General features: G+C 35.7%; 3 protein-coding genes across 6 annotated transcripts; 1 reads left to right on the top strand and 2 right to left on the bottom strand.

Moving 5' to 3' along the window:
- The first annotated feature begins 674 nt into the window (after positions 1–674).
- LOC111788268 (14-3-3 protein 7) lies at positions 675–3,671 on the top strand. Of its 2 annotated transcripts, XM_023668579.2 has the most exons (7): positions 676–877; positions 1,414–1,720; positions 2,051–2,138; positions 2,268–2,377; positions 2,863–3,008; positions 3,269–3,303; positions 3,476–3,671. In XM_023668579.2, the coding sequence occupies exons 1-7, from the start codon at positions 811–813 to the stop codon at positions 3,479–3,481; spliced, it is 759 nt and encodes a 252-aa protein (XP_023524347.1). In that variant the 5' UTR covers positions 676–810; the 3' UTR covers positions 3,482–3,671. The 2 variants fall into 2 exon arrangements, with proteins under 2 accessions (XP_023524346.1, XP_023524347.1); XM_023668578.2 differs by having other exon boundaries at positions 675–877; positions 3,269–3,671.
- A 2,533-nt stretch (positions 3,672–6,204) lies between these two features.
- LOC111788258 (Protein phosphatase 2C family protein) lies at positions 6,205–9,534 on the bottom strand. Of its 2 annotated transcripts, none has more exons than XM_087121599.1 (6): positions 9,379–9,534; positions 9,043–9,215; positions 7,723–7,953; positions 7,375–7,651; positions 6,753–6,907; positions 6,205–6,645 (listed from the first exon to the last, which is right to left on the bottom strand). In XM_087121599.1, the coding sequence occupies exons 2-6, from the start codon at positions 9,079–9,081 to the stop codon at positions 6,508–6,510; spliced, it is 840 nt and encodes a 279-aa protein (XP_086977725.1). In that variant the 5' UTR covers positions 9,082–9,215; positions 9,379–9,534; the 3' UTR covers positions 6,205–6,507. The 2 variants fall into 2 exon arrangements, with proteins under 2 accessions (XP_086977725.1, XP_023524330.2); XM_023668562.2 differs by having other exon boundaries at positions 9,299–9,534.
- Positions 9,535–11,916: 2,382 nt separating this feature from the next.
- On the bottom strand, positions 11,917–15,897 carry LOC111788122 (cryptochrome-1). Of its 2 annotated transcripts, XM_023668330.2 has the most exons (5): positions 15,417–15,891; positions 14,940–15,158; positions 13,380–14,086; positions 12,421–13,229; positions 11,917–12,315 (listed from the first exon to the last, which is right to left on the bottom strand). In XM_023668330.2, the coding sequence occupies exons 1-5, from the start codon at positions 15,727–15,729 to the stop codon at positions 12,312–12,314; spliced, it is 2,052 nt and encodes a 683-aa protein (XP_023524098.2). In that variant the 5' UTR covers positions 15,730–15,891; the 3' UTR covers positions 11,917–12,311. The 2 variants fall into 2 exon arrangements, with proteins under 2 accessions (XP_023524098.2, XP_023524099.2); XM_023668331.2 differs by lacking the exon at positions 11,917–12,315 and having other exon boundaries at positions 12,417–13,229; positions 15,417–15,897.
- Positions 15,898–17,235: the final 1,338 nt, after the last annotated feature.

A 17,235-nucleotide genomic window follows, 5' to 3' on the forward strand; every position in this document is an offset into this window, starting at 1 on the left:
AATTTTAAAATAAATATAAATGGTACTAATATTATTTTTAAAATTTTATGGGTATTTTTTAAATATAATTCTAATGGTAAAAAGTTAAAAGTAAATGTGAAAGGTTATTTTTATAATGAATACAAATTTAGAGGTATTTTTATTAACATTGACATATTTTAGCTATATATATATATATATATATATGTGGACGAAAAAATTGAGATATCCAAAATATTGGACCTAGCCCAAAAATAAAATAAAGGTGAAATGTCGTTTGTACCCTTGATGGAGTCGACTCGTATTTCTAATTTATTTAACTTGAAATCACGTTTTAAAAAATTATTATTATTTCATTTAAAATTAAAAAAATAAAGATGAAAAATGAAAAATGTTTGAATTTAAAAAAAAAAATTAAAATCTTGAAATAAGGGAATAAGAAAAGAATTATGGTAAACTGTATGGTTAGGAAAGAACGGCAAAGCTGTGATTGTGACGCAATTCCAGTGGGGTCCACAAAAACATACCAATTCTTTCTTACATCACCCAGCCGTTACCTAACTCACGGTCAACGACGCGCCCCTTCCTGTCATGAACTTAATCCAACGGCTGATTTTACTTTAGATGCGCGCCAACTTCACACGTGTCAATAAAAGAGCTTTCGAAATTCAAGATGTCTTTAACTTGCTGTGATCGTACATAAAAAATTCAGTTCAACTCCCATGGCTAGAGTACAAGCCAAGTACAGAGCACCAAGGGCCAAGTTCTGCAGGCGGCAAGATCGAAGCTAAAACCTGAGTTTCAGTTTGGAGAGAAATAGAGAGAGACGCGATGGCGAAAGAGAGAGAACTGCTCGTTTACTGTGCTAGATTGGCAGAGCAGGCCGAGAGATATGAAGGTATGGTTTATCTGTAGAATTTAATTTCGTCATTCGTGGATTATTTGCTAATTCAATTGATTATTACTATGAACTTAGGGATTAGTGTTGTTTTGATTGTTTGAGACTGTAAATCCGCTATTAACGTGGTGTTTAATCACTTTTTGCTTTTGCGATTTTATTTAGAGGTCGTTGGAATCTGTCTGTCGTAATAATTATATCAAACGAAGCTTAACTATCGGGATTTGTTGGTTGTATGTCGGGGCATCTTTGCGCGTTAATCTAGAAAATCAATCTGGCTCAGAAATTACTGGTTACATTAAGGCATTTTCATTTTCTCATTGGCTGTTTACAATGTTCTTGTCGCAGCGCGGGAATAATTATATGAGAATTGTTTATGTTCATGGTTTCAAAATTGATTGGTTTGTGGAGATCAAAGATGGAGTGAAAATGTGGTCAATCAAGACCTCTTCCTCCATTCATTGTGTAATACTATTTTCACGCTTCATCTTTTGTATATACTGAATGGTTCGAATCATTATCTTTCCATGCTTCAGAGATGGTTGAGGAAATGAAGAAAATTGTGAAGTTAAACGTGGAATTGACAGTGGAAGAGAGAAATCTGCTTTCTGTTGGCTATAGGAATGTAATAGGAGCTAGACGAGCTTCATGGCGCATTTTGTCTTCAATTGAACAGAAGGAGATAACCAAACATAATGAGAAGGATGTGGAACGGATAATTGAGTATAGGCATCGGGTAGAAGATGAGCTCTCTAAAATATGCAGTGACACATTGTCAAATATTGACCAGCATCTCCTTCCAAGTTCATCAGCTGGAGAATCTATTGTATTCTACCATAAGATGTGAGATTCATGATGCTTTATTTTAACTGAAATGTAGAAATGATGAAATCTTTAGTATGCAGAACTTTGAACGGTTGGATATATGTTGTGGTAATATTGTTTGTTCATTACGAATAGGTTAGATTTCTAATCTTTATTTGCTTCATTAAGGGGATTTCACTCTACCTTTTTTGTTTGCAATAATCTATTGTTTGTTCTATTTGATACTCTCTCTAGAAGATAGATCCCATAAATCTGCAGTTTATATATTGATGTTGGTGCAATCCATATTCTTTCGTCAAATGATTATCATGGTTGTTACCATTTTTTCTTCTCGATCTTCTGCTACAGGAAAGGAGATTATTTTCGGTATTTGGCCGAGTTTAAATCTGGCGATGAGCGTAAACAAGTTGCAGAACAGTCATTAAAGGCTTATGAGGTAAGTCAGTTTCTTGTATTCCCGGAATAGCATTTTGTGTTGCTTTGTTATCTTTTCATTCCTTTTCCTATATCTATTTTTGTGTTCTAAAATTTCACAAATATGATATTAAATGTTTTCGTGTCGTAGGCTGCTTCGACTATTGCTAACTCTGATTTGCCTCCAACTCATCCTATAAGACTTGGCCTGGCTCTGAACTTCTCTGTTTTCTACTATGAGATTTTGAATTCCCCTGAAAGGTTAACATCTTTCCCTCACTTTTATTACGGAACATGGTAATTACTATAACAAAACGTTTCTTTTAGCTAGGAGTCACTTCCATTCCGAAAGTACAGAGCAAATGGGAAAGTTCAAGAATCCTATTTACACTCGTTTTACTTGTTTGGTCTTTATAAAAGGGAACCTTACTTGATCATAATACTATGAGATAATTTTCGAGGACTTTGCTGCACCAGTAAAGGAAGCAGTTTACCATCCTCCAACGTTTTGTTGAGGATTATTGAAAGGAGTAGACCCACGTTGGCTAATTGAGTGGTTGATCATTCATGGGTTTACAAGCAACGAATACTATCTCCATTAATATGAGGTTTTTTGGAGAAACCAAAAGGAAAGTCATGAAGAAACCAAAAGAAAAGTCATGAGAGCTTATGCTCTACAATATCATACCATTGTAGAGGGTCGCGTCTTCGGTTTTATTACTTTCAATAACATCGTATCCTTTCAGGGCTTGCCACCTTGCCCAGATCGCCTTTGATGAGGCCATTGCAGAACTTGGCAGTCTCAATGAAGATTCCTACAAGGACAGTTCCCTCATTTTGCAGCTTCTCAGGGACAATCTAACCCTGTGGACTTCCAATTTGCCAGACGAAGGTGGGGCAAATTCTTTATTTCTGTCTTTCTTTTGGTTCTACGTTGCTGTTTTACTCCATAACAATATAGTTTAAGCCATTGATCTTCTTGGTTTATAAGAATCAAATCAACATATATGCTGAATTCATATTCTGAAATAGTTATTCCAAAGTGTACCAATTGTCATTTGAATCTTGTTCAGTAGTATGAGTTAAACTTTCAATTAGAAACAGAGGTTTTTACTCAGCAGTGGATGACTTGATATTTGTTCAATTTGACAGGAGAGCAATCCAATGCCGATGAACTCTTGAAAGAGGTAAGTTAATCACTGTTTCAATTCTGTTAATATAAGAAAATCCCTGCAATGTTTGTGCACCTTAGGTATTTTGCATTCGATCAATACTTAACACATGGACCAGGACCAACCAATCAATCACTAACAACCATTCCTTTAAAAAGAAAACCACTAACAAACATTCTGATTGCAGAGTTAAGCAACATGCAACTTTGTTCCTGTGGTTGAAGTATTGAACAACGGTACATGCAGTAGTTATTAACTATTATTATTGGGGCATACTGATAGAACAATAGGGTTCACTGACAATTATTAGCTCTGTATTCTTTATATGTTTCAAACACAACACATGTGAATCTTTTTAAGAATGTGTTCTTGTTTGTTCTTTATTCTTAACTTGCCAACCTGTTTAATTTCCTTTACACCTCTGCTCCCGGGTACTACATTGATTTGTTCCTATTCCTAAGACTGATCATAACATTATAGTTAACCACAAAACATTAGGGGAAAATATCTTCAGGACTTTTTGAAGGAAACTCAATGGTGGCCAATGACCTCTAGTTCACGTGGCTAGCTAATGATAGTTGATAGGGTAGGGTTTCCTACATCTGGTATGGCGGGCCTCAATCACATGATAGATAGGAAAAGTAGCTTTAAATATTCAAAGTATATTACATTTTTTAAAGATAAATGTAGAAGTATCTGGAAGTCTTTTTTTAGAAAGTAACCGGTTATTTTTATCAAAGAGATTAGACTTCCAATTATCTTAAGGAAAATTAAAATTTTAACTATTAAGGTTTAAAAGATCCTTCAGAACTTTAGAGAAAAATTATTGGTTCAACCCATATTGAATGATCAGGAAGGGCTGAACCTCTCTTGGTTGACCATCAAGAAGGGCTGAACCTCTCTTGGTTGACCGTTGAACGATCAAGAAGGGCTGGTCCTCTCTTGGTTGACCGATGGCTCTACTAATCTTCCCAAAAAATGCCCTCGGATTCTTTGTCGAGACTTTAAACATTGAATTTACTAATCTTTGTGACAAGTGTTCTATAAATTTATGATATACCTATAACTTAGAAGTCAAATGTTGTATTAAATATAGGTGATTTTTTTTTTGTTTAATATACCATTGAAAGTTTGACGTCCTTTTGATTCTTAACAAAATTTTATTGACATTTTTCAACAATTAGTCACTAAATAGACCAAACTTTCAAATACTCATAATTTTTGTCGAGTGAAACCAAATTTTAGAAGAAAGAACATTGAATTTTTTTTTCAGAATTTCATATTAGTGTTTCCAAGTCTTGACGTTCCGTGGGGTTTTAAGTTAGAAATGTGTTTCCCAGAAAGGAAAATTAGCAGAAGAGGAAGAATTAAATTGAAAGCTAAAAAAGGGAGCTCCCCATCTCCCACTATTAAGCCCAAATTGGTAATTTCAAGAGAGTAATTAACGATTAAAAGAAGCTAACTTCACATAACCTCCGGAAAACGTAAAAAAAAAAAAATTAGGTTTTGGGTTTAGATTAACCATCAAACTAATGCTTTTTTTCAAAGAAAGCTATCTTAAACAATAAAATAACAAAATTTAAATTAATGTTAATTGGGATGGTTCAAACCCTAAACCTTGATTAAGCAAATTAAATAGATTTCTACAATATAACTTCATATAACTAGCTATTTATATCTCATAATTTCCCACCAAAAAAAAGAGTTAAAATCTCTTCTACCGATCTAATCAGAATCAGAAACCAATAGACTTAAAAGAAATAAATCAAAAAGAAAAAACCACTCTACGGAGATTAGAACAGAGATTAAATTTACCAAAAAAAAAAAAAAAAAAAAAAATCATGGAATGTACGTAAGTAGGGGAAACCAGAGATGTGAGAGCACAAAATCTGGACGAAAGAGAATCCCCAGAGCTTACAGAATTAATATACGCCTCCAGAACAAAGCCATTACAAGAAATCGATCGAAAGATCTCAGCACTTGTAGCCGAAAGGAGAGGCGATCCATGAAATCAAACCACTTTGAAACAAAATAAATCAAAAGAATTAAGAATTGTAGATGTTCGTAACCTACGAATCAACGATGCAATCCCAAAACGAAACCCTAACGAGAGAAACTTTGAGCGCCAAGAAGCTGTTCATTCGGCAGTTCATGCTTGTGACTGCAAGCCGGTGATGAATTTATAGAGAGCTATTCGAACCCTAGACGATAGTTTTTGTGTGGTAGTTTCGTAATTGTTGTAAATTTAGCTATTCGAACCCAAGCCCAAGCCCAAGCCCGGGCTTGGGCTTGGGCTTGGGCTTGGACTTGAGCTTGGACTTGGGCTTGGGCTTGTCTAACCTATGATTAAATTATGCACAAAATACTAATCGTATCATAAAAGTTAAATTTTAAAATAAATATAGAATTTGGTAATATCAAATATTGTATTTAAAAAAAGTACACTTTCAATTTCAATTTCATATGCATGCTTTTAACCAGTTGAATTACATTGAAGTTGATCGTCAATAAATGATGTCCAAAATTGAAATATTTATTTGATCGCTCTTTCAAAATTCGCTACTTACCTTGTCATTTCTCGATTCTCGATACCGTTAGGTTACTTCTTCCCAAACATTATCATTTACTTAGCTCGTCATTTCGACCCGAACTCTATCCAGCTTTCCTGACCATCCAATTTTTGTCATTCCATTTTGGCACACATCAACTCGCTCCGAATACAATTTTAGTCTCTGAATTATCCCTATAATTCGAAAGTAACAGTTTAATCAAAATCTTCTATACCACCATGACAAAATTAAAGTTCATAAGACATTCTTTTTTTTATTTCAACCGTCTCTGCTCACAAATATATGAAAAAAATTGAAATTAGAAAACAGGAAAACACTCTGAAAAGTAAAACCAAACATGAAGACAGACATAATCCTTGGACTACAAGGTTTGGTAGTCCTTCCATGTAATAATAAGACAATATTACACATTAAGAACTTCAAATTCACCTTCAGAAAGATATCAACCAATATAGACACCATCGGCCTAATCAAATTTACAGATACAGTCTTCGTCCCACTCTTTTTTATTGTCGATAAATCATCAAATCTTCGTAAGGATTACCCGAAACACGTATACTTACCTTGTTGGCCTAATCAGTAACTCGGAAAATCTTATTACGGGTATATACTGAATCTGGAGGGGGGTAAAAAATTTTGGAGGGTAAAATCACCTAAATCTAACCACAATGCATGATATATCATCTTTACTCTCTTTCTGCAAAGCCTCAGTTATCAACTGCTTAGCAGCCTTCAATGGGTCTTTGATTCTTCGAGCGATATCGACCGCTTCTTGATTCGCCATTACCTGTTTCATTCACGTTCATAAGAACATTTGTAGATATGAAGAACAACTTTGTAAATGTATTAGGTGTTGATGCAACAGACAAAAGGGATGGAAGCTGATATTAGCACCTTCCATAGACCGTCGCTGGCGAGAATTAATACGTCCATGTTGGCATCTATGTTGATATCTCGTATATCGGGATCCGATCGCAGGTGAGATTTGAGGCTCTTGTCTCCAAATGCTCGTGACACTGCTAGCTGACCGTTCACTCGAGGTACGTCTCCTGATTTTTATAAGAATTCAATAGGAACAGGAAAAAACATGAGTTCAAATGTTGGACCGACCTTGACTTCAACTACTCGCTGTTTCAATGTTCGGTACTTGAAACAGTTTGAAAGAGAAAGTACTCGTTATCGGTTTCGATCATTTAAGAATCATAAACGAGGACGAAAGTAAGACGACTCTGTTTCTTGGAGCACTAGCTTTTCATGAGATGTCAAAATGAAAGTTTCGAAATTCGATTCCTACATTGATATGTGTCTAAAGTCTTGGCGATCGTTGGTTCGACACGACTTTAGCAATAGCGAAAAGTGACTAACCCAAGCTAAACAGATTTGTCCGATAAAAGAACGTCCCAACGAAAACAAGCAATTGCATACTATGGCACAAGTACAAAATATAAGTGGTGAAAAATTTGGATATCGCTCGGTACTAGATACCGATGACAACTTCTAACAAGATATAGTTTACCTGGCATGTTCGAAACGAAACCCCCTTTATGCTCAATTATGCCACGCTCCGTACTCGGCTCATGGTCGATGCTCATCTGTATAGCTTCACCCCCTCTTGATAGAACTGCACGAGAATCTCCAACATTGGCCACCCATAATCGTCGACCGTTAATCAGAATAGCATTAACCGCAGTTGATCCACCACGACCCAAGTCGGAGCTGTGGGATAGAATTGCCTGGTCTGTCTTCTCATAGGCTTTCGAGATGGAGCTGTTGGGATCGACCCAAAACTCGTCCTATAATGACAAAAGTGAAAGTAAAAACCAGACCAAGAGAAGCCATATGAGTACTCAGCTTAGCATCCTACCTCCTTCAGGATATTAGAAAACAAATGCTTTTGTAAATAGGCAGGCACATTTTCTCCTAAATGGCCATCGTAAATGGCAAAGAGCCCCAGTTCATGTTCTTGAATCTGAACAAACTTAGCAACATGGTAATCTTCCATGGGATGATTAGCTTTCCCTTTTACCAGGCAGAACCCGTACTTGATAAGCCCCTCGTGGCTTCGTCCTTTACCGTAGTTTAACGCCGATCTAATCTACACGACGAAATTGTCAACAGAAGTATAAGAATCTAAAAACAAATTCACTCGAATCACAGTTCTTGTAATTATCAGGTCGGGATCATTCTTGAGGACTCGTTGGTTGGGATTGTTTTTTGTATGGTCGTGTACCTTCTTTCATTTTTCTCAACGAAAGCTCGGTTTCTTAATTCTTACCCAAAAATACAAAAACTACTTATTCGACTTAAGATAAGAACCCCGCCAATAGCCACGGTCCGTTGAGCAGTTAATCACGCTCTAGACATAGGCAATGGTTCATCCACCAAACTCAAGGTTCTTGTCTCTTTATAACTCAATAACAAAGTTGTACAACCTATAGAACAGATCTCGTTCGAGCAAGGTGCATAATTTTTTGTCTAGATCACCTACAGCCACAGTCCGTCGAGCAGTTAATCACGCTCTAGACGTAGGGCAGTGGTTCATCCACCAAACTTAAGGTTATTGACCCTTTAGAACTCAATAACAAAGTTGTACAACCTATAGAACAGATCTTGTTCGAGGAAGGTCGTTGCACTAAGCATAATTTTTTTGTTTAGATCATCTACAGCTATGGTCCGTCGAGCAGTTAATCACGCTCTAGACGTAGGGCAGTGGTTCATCCACCAAACTTAAGGTTATTGACCCTTTAGAACTCGATAACAAAGTTGTACAACCTATACAACAGATCTTGTTCGAGCAAGGTCGTTGCACTATGCGTAATTTTTTTGTTTAGATCATCTACAGCTGTGGTCCGTCGAGCAGTTAATCACGCTCTCAACGTAGGGCAACGGTTCATCCACCAAACTTAAAGGTTCTTGACCCTTTAGAACTCGATAACAAAGTCGTACAACCTATAGAACAGATCCTATACATAACTTTATCACCTAAATTTCTATAGCCCACAGCTCCTAATCCACCAAAAGAGTTGATCAACAAATTTACGTTGTTCAAACAGAGCTTTGATAGAATTGTAAGAAGTTCCTCATACTAAATTTCTCTGTGATTTTGGTCAAATTTTGGCACATAAGGGAAAGAACACAATCACAATCGAAAAATCATGAAGAACAAAAAGAAAAACAAACTTACCCGAGAGTATGAAGCATTAAAACAACAGAGCCTATCCATAAGTATAAATTTCAAAAGAATTCCAAGTTGTTGTGGTAATTTCTCAACATCTATCCTTCGTACAGAGTCATCTCCACCAAATCAACACAACAAAAGCCCCAATTCCAATCAAATCCACCTCCAGAATTCACCAACTGCACCATCGATTTACGAACTCAATAACGATTCATAATAATCCATAAGGAACGATGCCCTAAAGGATGATGAAAAACGGTACCTGAGTGGCTGAAATCGCCCATGAACGATCAGATTAAAGCTCAAGAACAAAGAGGAAAAAAATGGTTTAAGGTTTCGCACCTTCTTCTTCTTCTTCTTCTTCTTCTTCTTCTTCTTCTTCTTCTTCTTCAGGTTGTTCTTGTTGCTGTGTATTGCTTCAGTTGGTTCTTAATTCGTTGAGACAATTGAATAAAGGAATGATGAGAGAAGGAGAGAGAAAAGGAGTAGGAACATATTTTGTAAGCTTTTCTCTGAAAATCAAAATTAAATAATTAAATAATTAAATAATTAAATAATTAAATAATTAAATAATTAAATAATTAAATAATTAAATAATTAAATAATTAAATAATTAAATAATTAAATAATTAAATAAATAGCAAAGCATGAGAGAGAGAGAGGCATCGTTCCATTGCCATGATTTGCAACCGTTTTGGAAGTCTAAGCTGACTCAGCAAATGAATGAGTAAAGTTATTAAAATTAATTAAAAATGATTTGTTTTAAATATTTTTATCTAAAAAATAAAAAATAAAAAATAAAAAATGGTATAAAAGAAAAGGTTACCCACAAACCCCGACTACGACTTTCTTCTCTGTTGACTTTTTTTTTTTTAAAAAAAAAAAAATTCAATATTTATTCCACCATTTTTTTTTCACCATTAAATTTATAAAATCATTTCGGATTTTTCGAGATTTGCTGGCACACCGCCCGGAGTCTAGTGTTCTCGCTGACACACCACCGGGTATCTCACTCTAATACCATTTGTAATGGTCTAAGCTCACCGCTAGTGGATATTGTATTTTTAAAATTTTTCCTTTTGGGTTTTCCTCTGAGAGTTTCTAAAACTTGTCTATTACCGAAAGATTTTCACACCCTTATAAATAATGTTTCGTTTCACACCCTTATACAATGAGGTTATTTTTTATATTTACAGAGTTAAATGATATGTTTAGTCCATAAACATGAATTGTCCATTAAACTCGTAAGGCTCGGGATTCACCCTAATGGGATACAAAATTCTCGAAAAATTAAGAGATATTTCTCCTTGTTAGTTAAATGGGGTCGGAGATGAAAATTATATTATCGATCCTTGTCCTTACTCGCACTGCCTTACCTTAGTTTTTAAATATAAGTATATAGACATATTGGAAAACTAACGTTGTAATATTAAAATTTGAGTTTTATTTATAAAATATTATGTGATTTATTCCGTTATTTTATATTTTTTAATATAGATTATACTGAAAAATAAAAATTGTATTTAGTTTATTTAAAAATAAATAAATTGATAAGTAATTGATTAATTATATAATATAAGGTGTAATTATGACGTTTCATAGAGTCAAACTAAATATTAAAATGGGGATTACCTAAACAACTATAATACGATACTTATATTAATAGATGATGACATAATCAAAAAGAAAAAAACACTGTATTTACGTACCGAATAATAACTTTATTGAGCGGACGACGAAAACTTAGAATATATGAAATTTAATCAAATTTGAGGGACTAAATAATAAAAAAATGTCAATGTAAGTATAGCTCAACTCGTTGTGATATTATATTATCGACCAAAAGTTACAAGTTTAAATCTCGACGTTGGCGTATTTAATTTTTTTTATTTAACAAAATTATAATATTTTAATTTTGTGTGAATAAATTTTATAAATAACTTTTTTTTTTAAAATAGAATAATTTTTTTTTTAAAATTGCAAATAATCAAAAGCGCGTGAAATGGGAGAATTGACTAGACGGTCAAGTTGACCGAGTCAAAGCTTGAGCTACAATTTTGTGGTTGATTCATAAATCTGAAAACCCTTTTATATTCTTTTAGGTTATAATTTTACCACTTTTTATTTTATTTTATGTCTCTAACTTTTTGGTCCAATTAATTATGAATTTTATTTTTTCAACTTTCTAAAAGTTAAATAATAATAATAAAATAAATAAATAAATAAATATTTGAATTTCGCTCGAGAAATAGTATAAATTTGTATCTATATTCTTGTTGAAATTTTATTCTCAATTCTCGATTGTATTATATTAACATCTCTATTATTCTTATATATCAAAACTCTGAATCTAATTCTGCAATAATCTCATCATAAGCATCTATATTAAATTTTAAAATTAAAAATTTTAAAAAATATTTTATTTCTAACGATCTTATTCTCGGGTTACATTGACTAACGAGGAGCGGGGAAGGGTGAAGACGAGAAAGAATATTTAACAATTTAAAAAGTCAAATTGATTGATTTAACAAAAAAAAAAAAAAAATGCCATTATGCTTAAAGTTTGTAGTATATAAAGAGATAATAAAGCAAGAAAATAGAAATAAAAAAAATTAAAAATTAAAAATAAAGATAATTTAAGTGTTGACTTTGTTTAGTGGTCTGAAAATGGAATCTGATGCTTCTAAAAAAAAAACTTTTACGAGCACAAGAACGTATCGATGTTTTTCTTTCGTTCAATGAATTAAACATATATGTTCGATTAAGAAGTTAAAAGTTCGAATTTTCGAACTCTACGTGTTGTTGAGCCCATAAAAAGCAATCAAATCAACGGTAGCTAAACTCCATGCGTCGGTGCACGAGATGTTTGGCATCTAAAGATGAGCAGAATAGAGAAATATTTCGATAGGTTAAGCACGAGCTTACAAGAATCCAGGCTAATCGCAAACTTGAGTTTATTCGAAGACGATGAGAATCACTATTCCAGTTCTCTACGCTTCGGTTACAGCTACACAAATTACAAATTTCACTATACAGCATAGCAAGAGTTATGATACAACCGTAATAACGGAACGGAACGAGCGAGATGATCGGGCGATGAACTGCAGCTATGAGTTAGGTATTTCATACACATGACAGTAACCAATGGTCAAGTCAGATCGGTGGAGAAAGTAGAAGAACATGTTAGTGTGTTGCTGACTGACCAGAGCTAATAGAACAGGATAGCATTTGTCCTCCTCCTTTGTCTGTCTGCCTGCCTGCCTGTCTGCTAGTCCTCACCTGTTTAAGAAAAGTAAACAAACATTTGAATTTAGGACGACGACGACGACGATATGCAGCCCGATGTTCGTGTTTTTCGGTAGAAGATTTTCGAGACATTGTTACCCGGTTTGAGATAGCCGCCTCCAATTGATTATTTGATGAGTCTGTTGATGTCCCTGCAAGAACGAAGAGCTTGTTCCAATGCCGTTTTCGTCGACCACAAACTGCTCGCCGTAACTCGAACTCGGTGGAGACCAAACTGGAACCACACCTCCGTCTCTTTCTCTTCGACTGTCACTACTCGAAAAAGACTCTGCAGTGGAGTCTTCAGCACCACTTCTTAAGCCTATACCTGCAGTATATGGAAGTTGAGCGTTCATCGGAGCAGTCGGTTGAACTCTTCGATTTGCGTCTCTGGTTGGCTCTTGGTTTAGATTTAGATCTGTTGGTACTTCTGCTCTACCATCTTCTGCTGTACTTCGAATGTTCATTGAATTCAAAGAATGGTCGTCTTCTAACCTCACCGAACTCGTCATGCTCGGGACCATCTGATCCTCGAAGCACCGAATTGTATGAGCATTCATCCTAGCAGGCTCAAGGTCTTCATCCTCCATGGCTATGTCCTGAGGAAATGCAATTGGGATCGACTCGGATGAGTCTCCGAGTCCCTCTTCAGTTCCATTCTCGATCACAGCTCTTGAAGCTGCTTCTTGTTGCCACATCTCCGACAGCGCTTCTTCCAGCCGAGCCTTAGCTGCATCCAATCCTACAATGGGAAGAGGGTAGTTCGATCCGAGCTCGATCCCAGCAGCTTGGAGTACAGACTCTGGTGCATTCCATGGATGATGGATCCATTCAGTTGGTAATCTAGAAAGTTCAGGAAGCCATCTCCGGACGTATTCTCCGTACGGATCGAACTTATAACCCTCGAGCTGTACAAAACCAAGTATTAGTACAGATAATTACATCCAGCAACACATTGCAGATATTAAAACAAGACCGTTTTTCGAAAGCTTCATGTCTAAAACGCTTCATAAGAAACCTTTTTGCACAAAGAGGAAGAACGCCGAAGGTGTGCGCACCTGTGGATTGTCGATACGATCAAATTCCCGACTGTCGGGAAGTGTGCCAGATATGTATTGCCAACCAAGAGCATCGCTCTCGAGATCTGCATCCAAGAGCGTATCCCAGAAATACTTCATTCCCCATCTCCATGGAAGCTGCAGAACCTTCACAAAGAAGCTAGAAACGACAACTCGGATCCGATCGTGCAGCCACCCGGTCGCCCACAATTCCCTCATACCAGCATCGACTAATGGATAACCGGTTCTTCCTTGCCTCCATGCCTTAAAATAGCCTTCATCCACAACCCAAGGGAAGAATTTAAGGTGTCCAAGAAGTGGCCTTTCATGGCTGTACGGATGGTTGAAACTCATGTATCTTGAGTATTCTCTGAGCCCAATAGATTTGAGAAACAAGTTGACACTCTCTTCACCGACCTCGTTTCCTTCATTCGCCCATAAAACCTGCTTCATTCGAACGAGATGAAACACTTTTCGCACGCTTACCTCCCCGAAATGCAAGTGAGGAGACAGAAACGAGGTGGTTGCACTATCCGCCTTCCTACGGTTTTTTGAGTACTCGATCAACGGTCCGTTAATGAATGTGGTCAAAGCCTTATCTGCATTGCTCCATCCTGGAGACCATGCTCGGGCGAGAAGTGCGTTGCTTCCCTTCTCCAATTCGTCTTCAAATACCAACGTGTCGCTTGGGCACCTCGATGCATCACCTAAGACGAGCAAAGACAATAATACTTTGAGTAAAGCATACATCTTAAAGAGAGAGGGGGGGCGGGGTGAACACGATCTGTTCGGTAGGTCGTACTACTACATCCTTGAGTTCTTAAGTTCCACAATATGCCATTATGCCCAACAACAAAAGAGTTTACTCTTAAAAGAATAGGTTCTTTTAGAAATGTAACGGCCCAAGCCCACCGCTAGCAAATATTGTCTGTTTTGGCCCGTTACGTATTGCCATCAGTCTCACGGTTTTTAAAACGTGTCTACTAGGGAGAGGTTTCCACACCCTTATAAGGAATTTTTCGTTTCCCTCTCCAACAGACGTGGGATCTCGCAAGAAAAATCCCTTCATGGTCTACTAGTTTGCAAGTAACCATCTCTTAGCATGAAGGCTCGTGTTCTCAAACGCTATTCTATGGTTATGCACACCAACACGATAATACGCCCTATACGAGCCACCTAAAACACGTAACAAACGAAACTACGCAACTTTGGGGTACCTAAAGAACACTTGGTCCATTGAGTCTCTACCTCAACAGATCCCCGACAACTCAACATCGACTCCTGAATGGCGACTTAAGGAACCAAGGAGGCTCGTGGAACACAATAACATATTACGATAGATAGCAAGACATAACAGGAAAACTAAACTAAGAAAACGGATAGACGGTTGTGAAGTAATCAGTTTCGTGACACTCTTGACTGAAATCAAAATGGATGAGCAGAGGTTCTCTCTTACGAAAACCATCACGATGAACGAACACAACAGCTAGAACGTTACGAATCCATCAAATACTCGATAAGGGAAACAAATCTTTGAAGTAAACACAAAGAAAAAGCGACCTGAAATGATTCTCTTAGGTGGGAGAAGAGGTGCCTCTGGATCACAAGGCATGCTAAGACATCTTTCCCAGAACCCGGCAAACGTCGTAAACGGATTGCCATCGACATCCTTAACGTCCCACGGCTCGTACAGCAAATCGGCATTGTAAGACCTCACGCCGATGCCTTGCGCAGATAAAACCTCCTTTGCACGATGATCACGAATAAGCGACAAAGGATCTAACAAACATGAAGAACTCCATAAGACACCCAAATTATCAGAGAGATTCGATTCACAGCCATTTTAGAACCCTTTAAGAGAGCTTAAACACTTACAAAATTAGTCTGAGAACACAATTTTACATCAATAATGGCGAATTAAACCAAATCAAAAAGGGGTTTACCAGAAACCTTACGAACAAATCAATTCCAGTAACCCTAACGGAGAAATTAAGCGACCGATTCAAAGAGGGATTAAGAAATGGAAGAAGAACAGACCGTATAAATGATTGAAGAAGAGCTGAGAAGCGCCGGTGGCTTTAACAACATCGAGCAAAGTAGAAATGGTGTTGGTGGATCTCTTAGTGAGAAGATAAGCGCCGAGGCTTCTAAGCGAAGAATCGAGATGCGCTAAGCTCTGTTTGAGCCACCACCGCGAGACTCGGCCAGGATAGTAATGACCTTCTTCCTCCGGCGCCCAGATGAAGACGGCGACGACGGCGCCAGCCCTGACGGCGGCGGTGAGAGCTGGGTTATCTTCAACCCTGAGATCTCTTCTGAACCAAACTATGCTGCAACCGCCACCTGACATCTCGCAACACAAAACGACCCAGAAAACACGTACCCGTGTTCTCTCACTCAGCAATGAACCATATCCATCTCTCTCTCCTCTTTCTCTCTCCCTCTCTGAGACTCACAGTTTTTTAATTATTTCTTTATCTTATATTTTATTTATTTATTTATTTTCTGGGCGATTTTTCAGGGGATTAACATCGAAAAACCAGAGAGAAATAGAATCATATTACAAAAAAAATATTTTTTTTTATGTAAAAATAAATAAATAAATAATTAATTATAGAATCCAAATTTTATTATTATTATTATTTTTTTTTTCTGAAACAAGTTGAAGAACAAAAGCTTATGAAAAAGGAGGGAGAGAGATGGGGAAGAGGATACAGCAAATTGATGCGCAAATTCTAGCCACAGACATATTTTCCTTTTTTTAGAAATTTATTTTTATTTTGGAAAATAATAATAATAAGATCCGATCCTTTTGTTTTCCATAATAATAAAAATAAAATTAGGTTAATTTAAATATTATTAAAGTTTAATAATATTATTAATTTAAAATTTAGCTCTGAAATAATATTTTTATTTATTAGACGATATTATTTTTGGTGGATAACTCTTTTTTATTTTTAATTATTATTTTCAATAAATAATGATAAGAGTTTTAATAATTTAAATCAGTAGCTTCCATTATTGACCTGTTTTTTCTATTTGAAAATCTTGTTAAGATTTTGATTTTAAATTTCCATATATAATAATTATGACAATTTTGTTATAAAAAAAAAACATGGGTGAATTTTATTCCAAATTTCGGAGTTTTTTTTCTCTGTCGTTCTTAAATATTGGTAAAGAGATTCCATGAATATATTATTATAACTTGGACCGAATAAAGTTCAACTAACCTCTCGTTATCTTCAAACCTCGTGACACTTCTCTTTACTTTTCTCTTTTAACTTAAATATGGGAGTTGGTGTATTAAGCGGCGTGTAATTTTGACTTTAGGGTTAAATATTGAGGTCTCGAGAAAACCTGTTAGAAGTTTATTATTCTTGTTTGTATGGGAGTAGACATTACGATGAATAGTTGTAATTGTTGTCGAGTTGAGGGTCTGTTTCGTCGTTTATTTCAGTTATTAGGTCGTGGCGCTTTGAAGTCAAATAGTCTTTTATTTTAAGATCGATTTACAAGGTAAATTTTAAATATTTTTTTTTATCTTAGTTACTATAGAATTTACTGAAAGTTAAATTATGAGCAAAAGTATATATTCTAAATTTAAAAGTGTGTTAGTTTTTATTTTTTTGAAATAAATATGAAAAAATTAAATTAAATATTGATGATAAATATGAATTCCACTTTTCAATTTTACTATTAGTCAACGGAAGTTATTATCAACTATTTAATTGACGGATGATTGGATCTTAATCCCATCATTGTCTTGGTTTGAACCTAACCATTTTTTAATATTAATTATAGATTTTTATGCTTTCAATCATTGATAGTTTGTTTTGATGAATTTAGTTCTGTATTA

The sequence above is a fragment of the Cucurbita pepo genome, chromosome 2 (genome assembly GCF_057944985.1).
Source record: "Cucurbita pepo subsp. pepo isolate OVF chromosome 2, ASM5794498v1, whole genome shotgun sequence".
Classification (NCBI taxonomy): domain Eukaryota; kingdom Viridiplantae; phylum Streptophyta; class Magnoliopsida; order Cucurbitales; family Cucurbitaceae; genus Cucurbita; species Cucurbita pepo.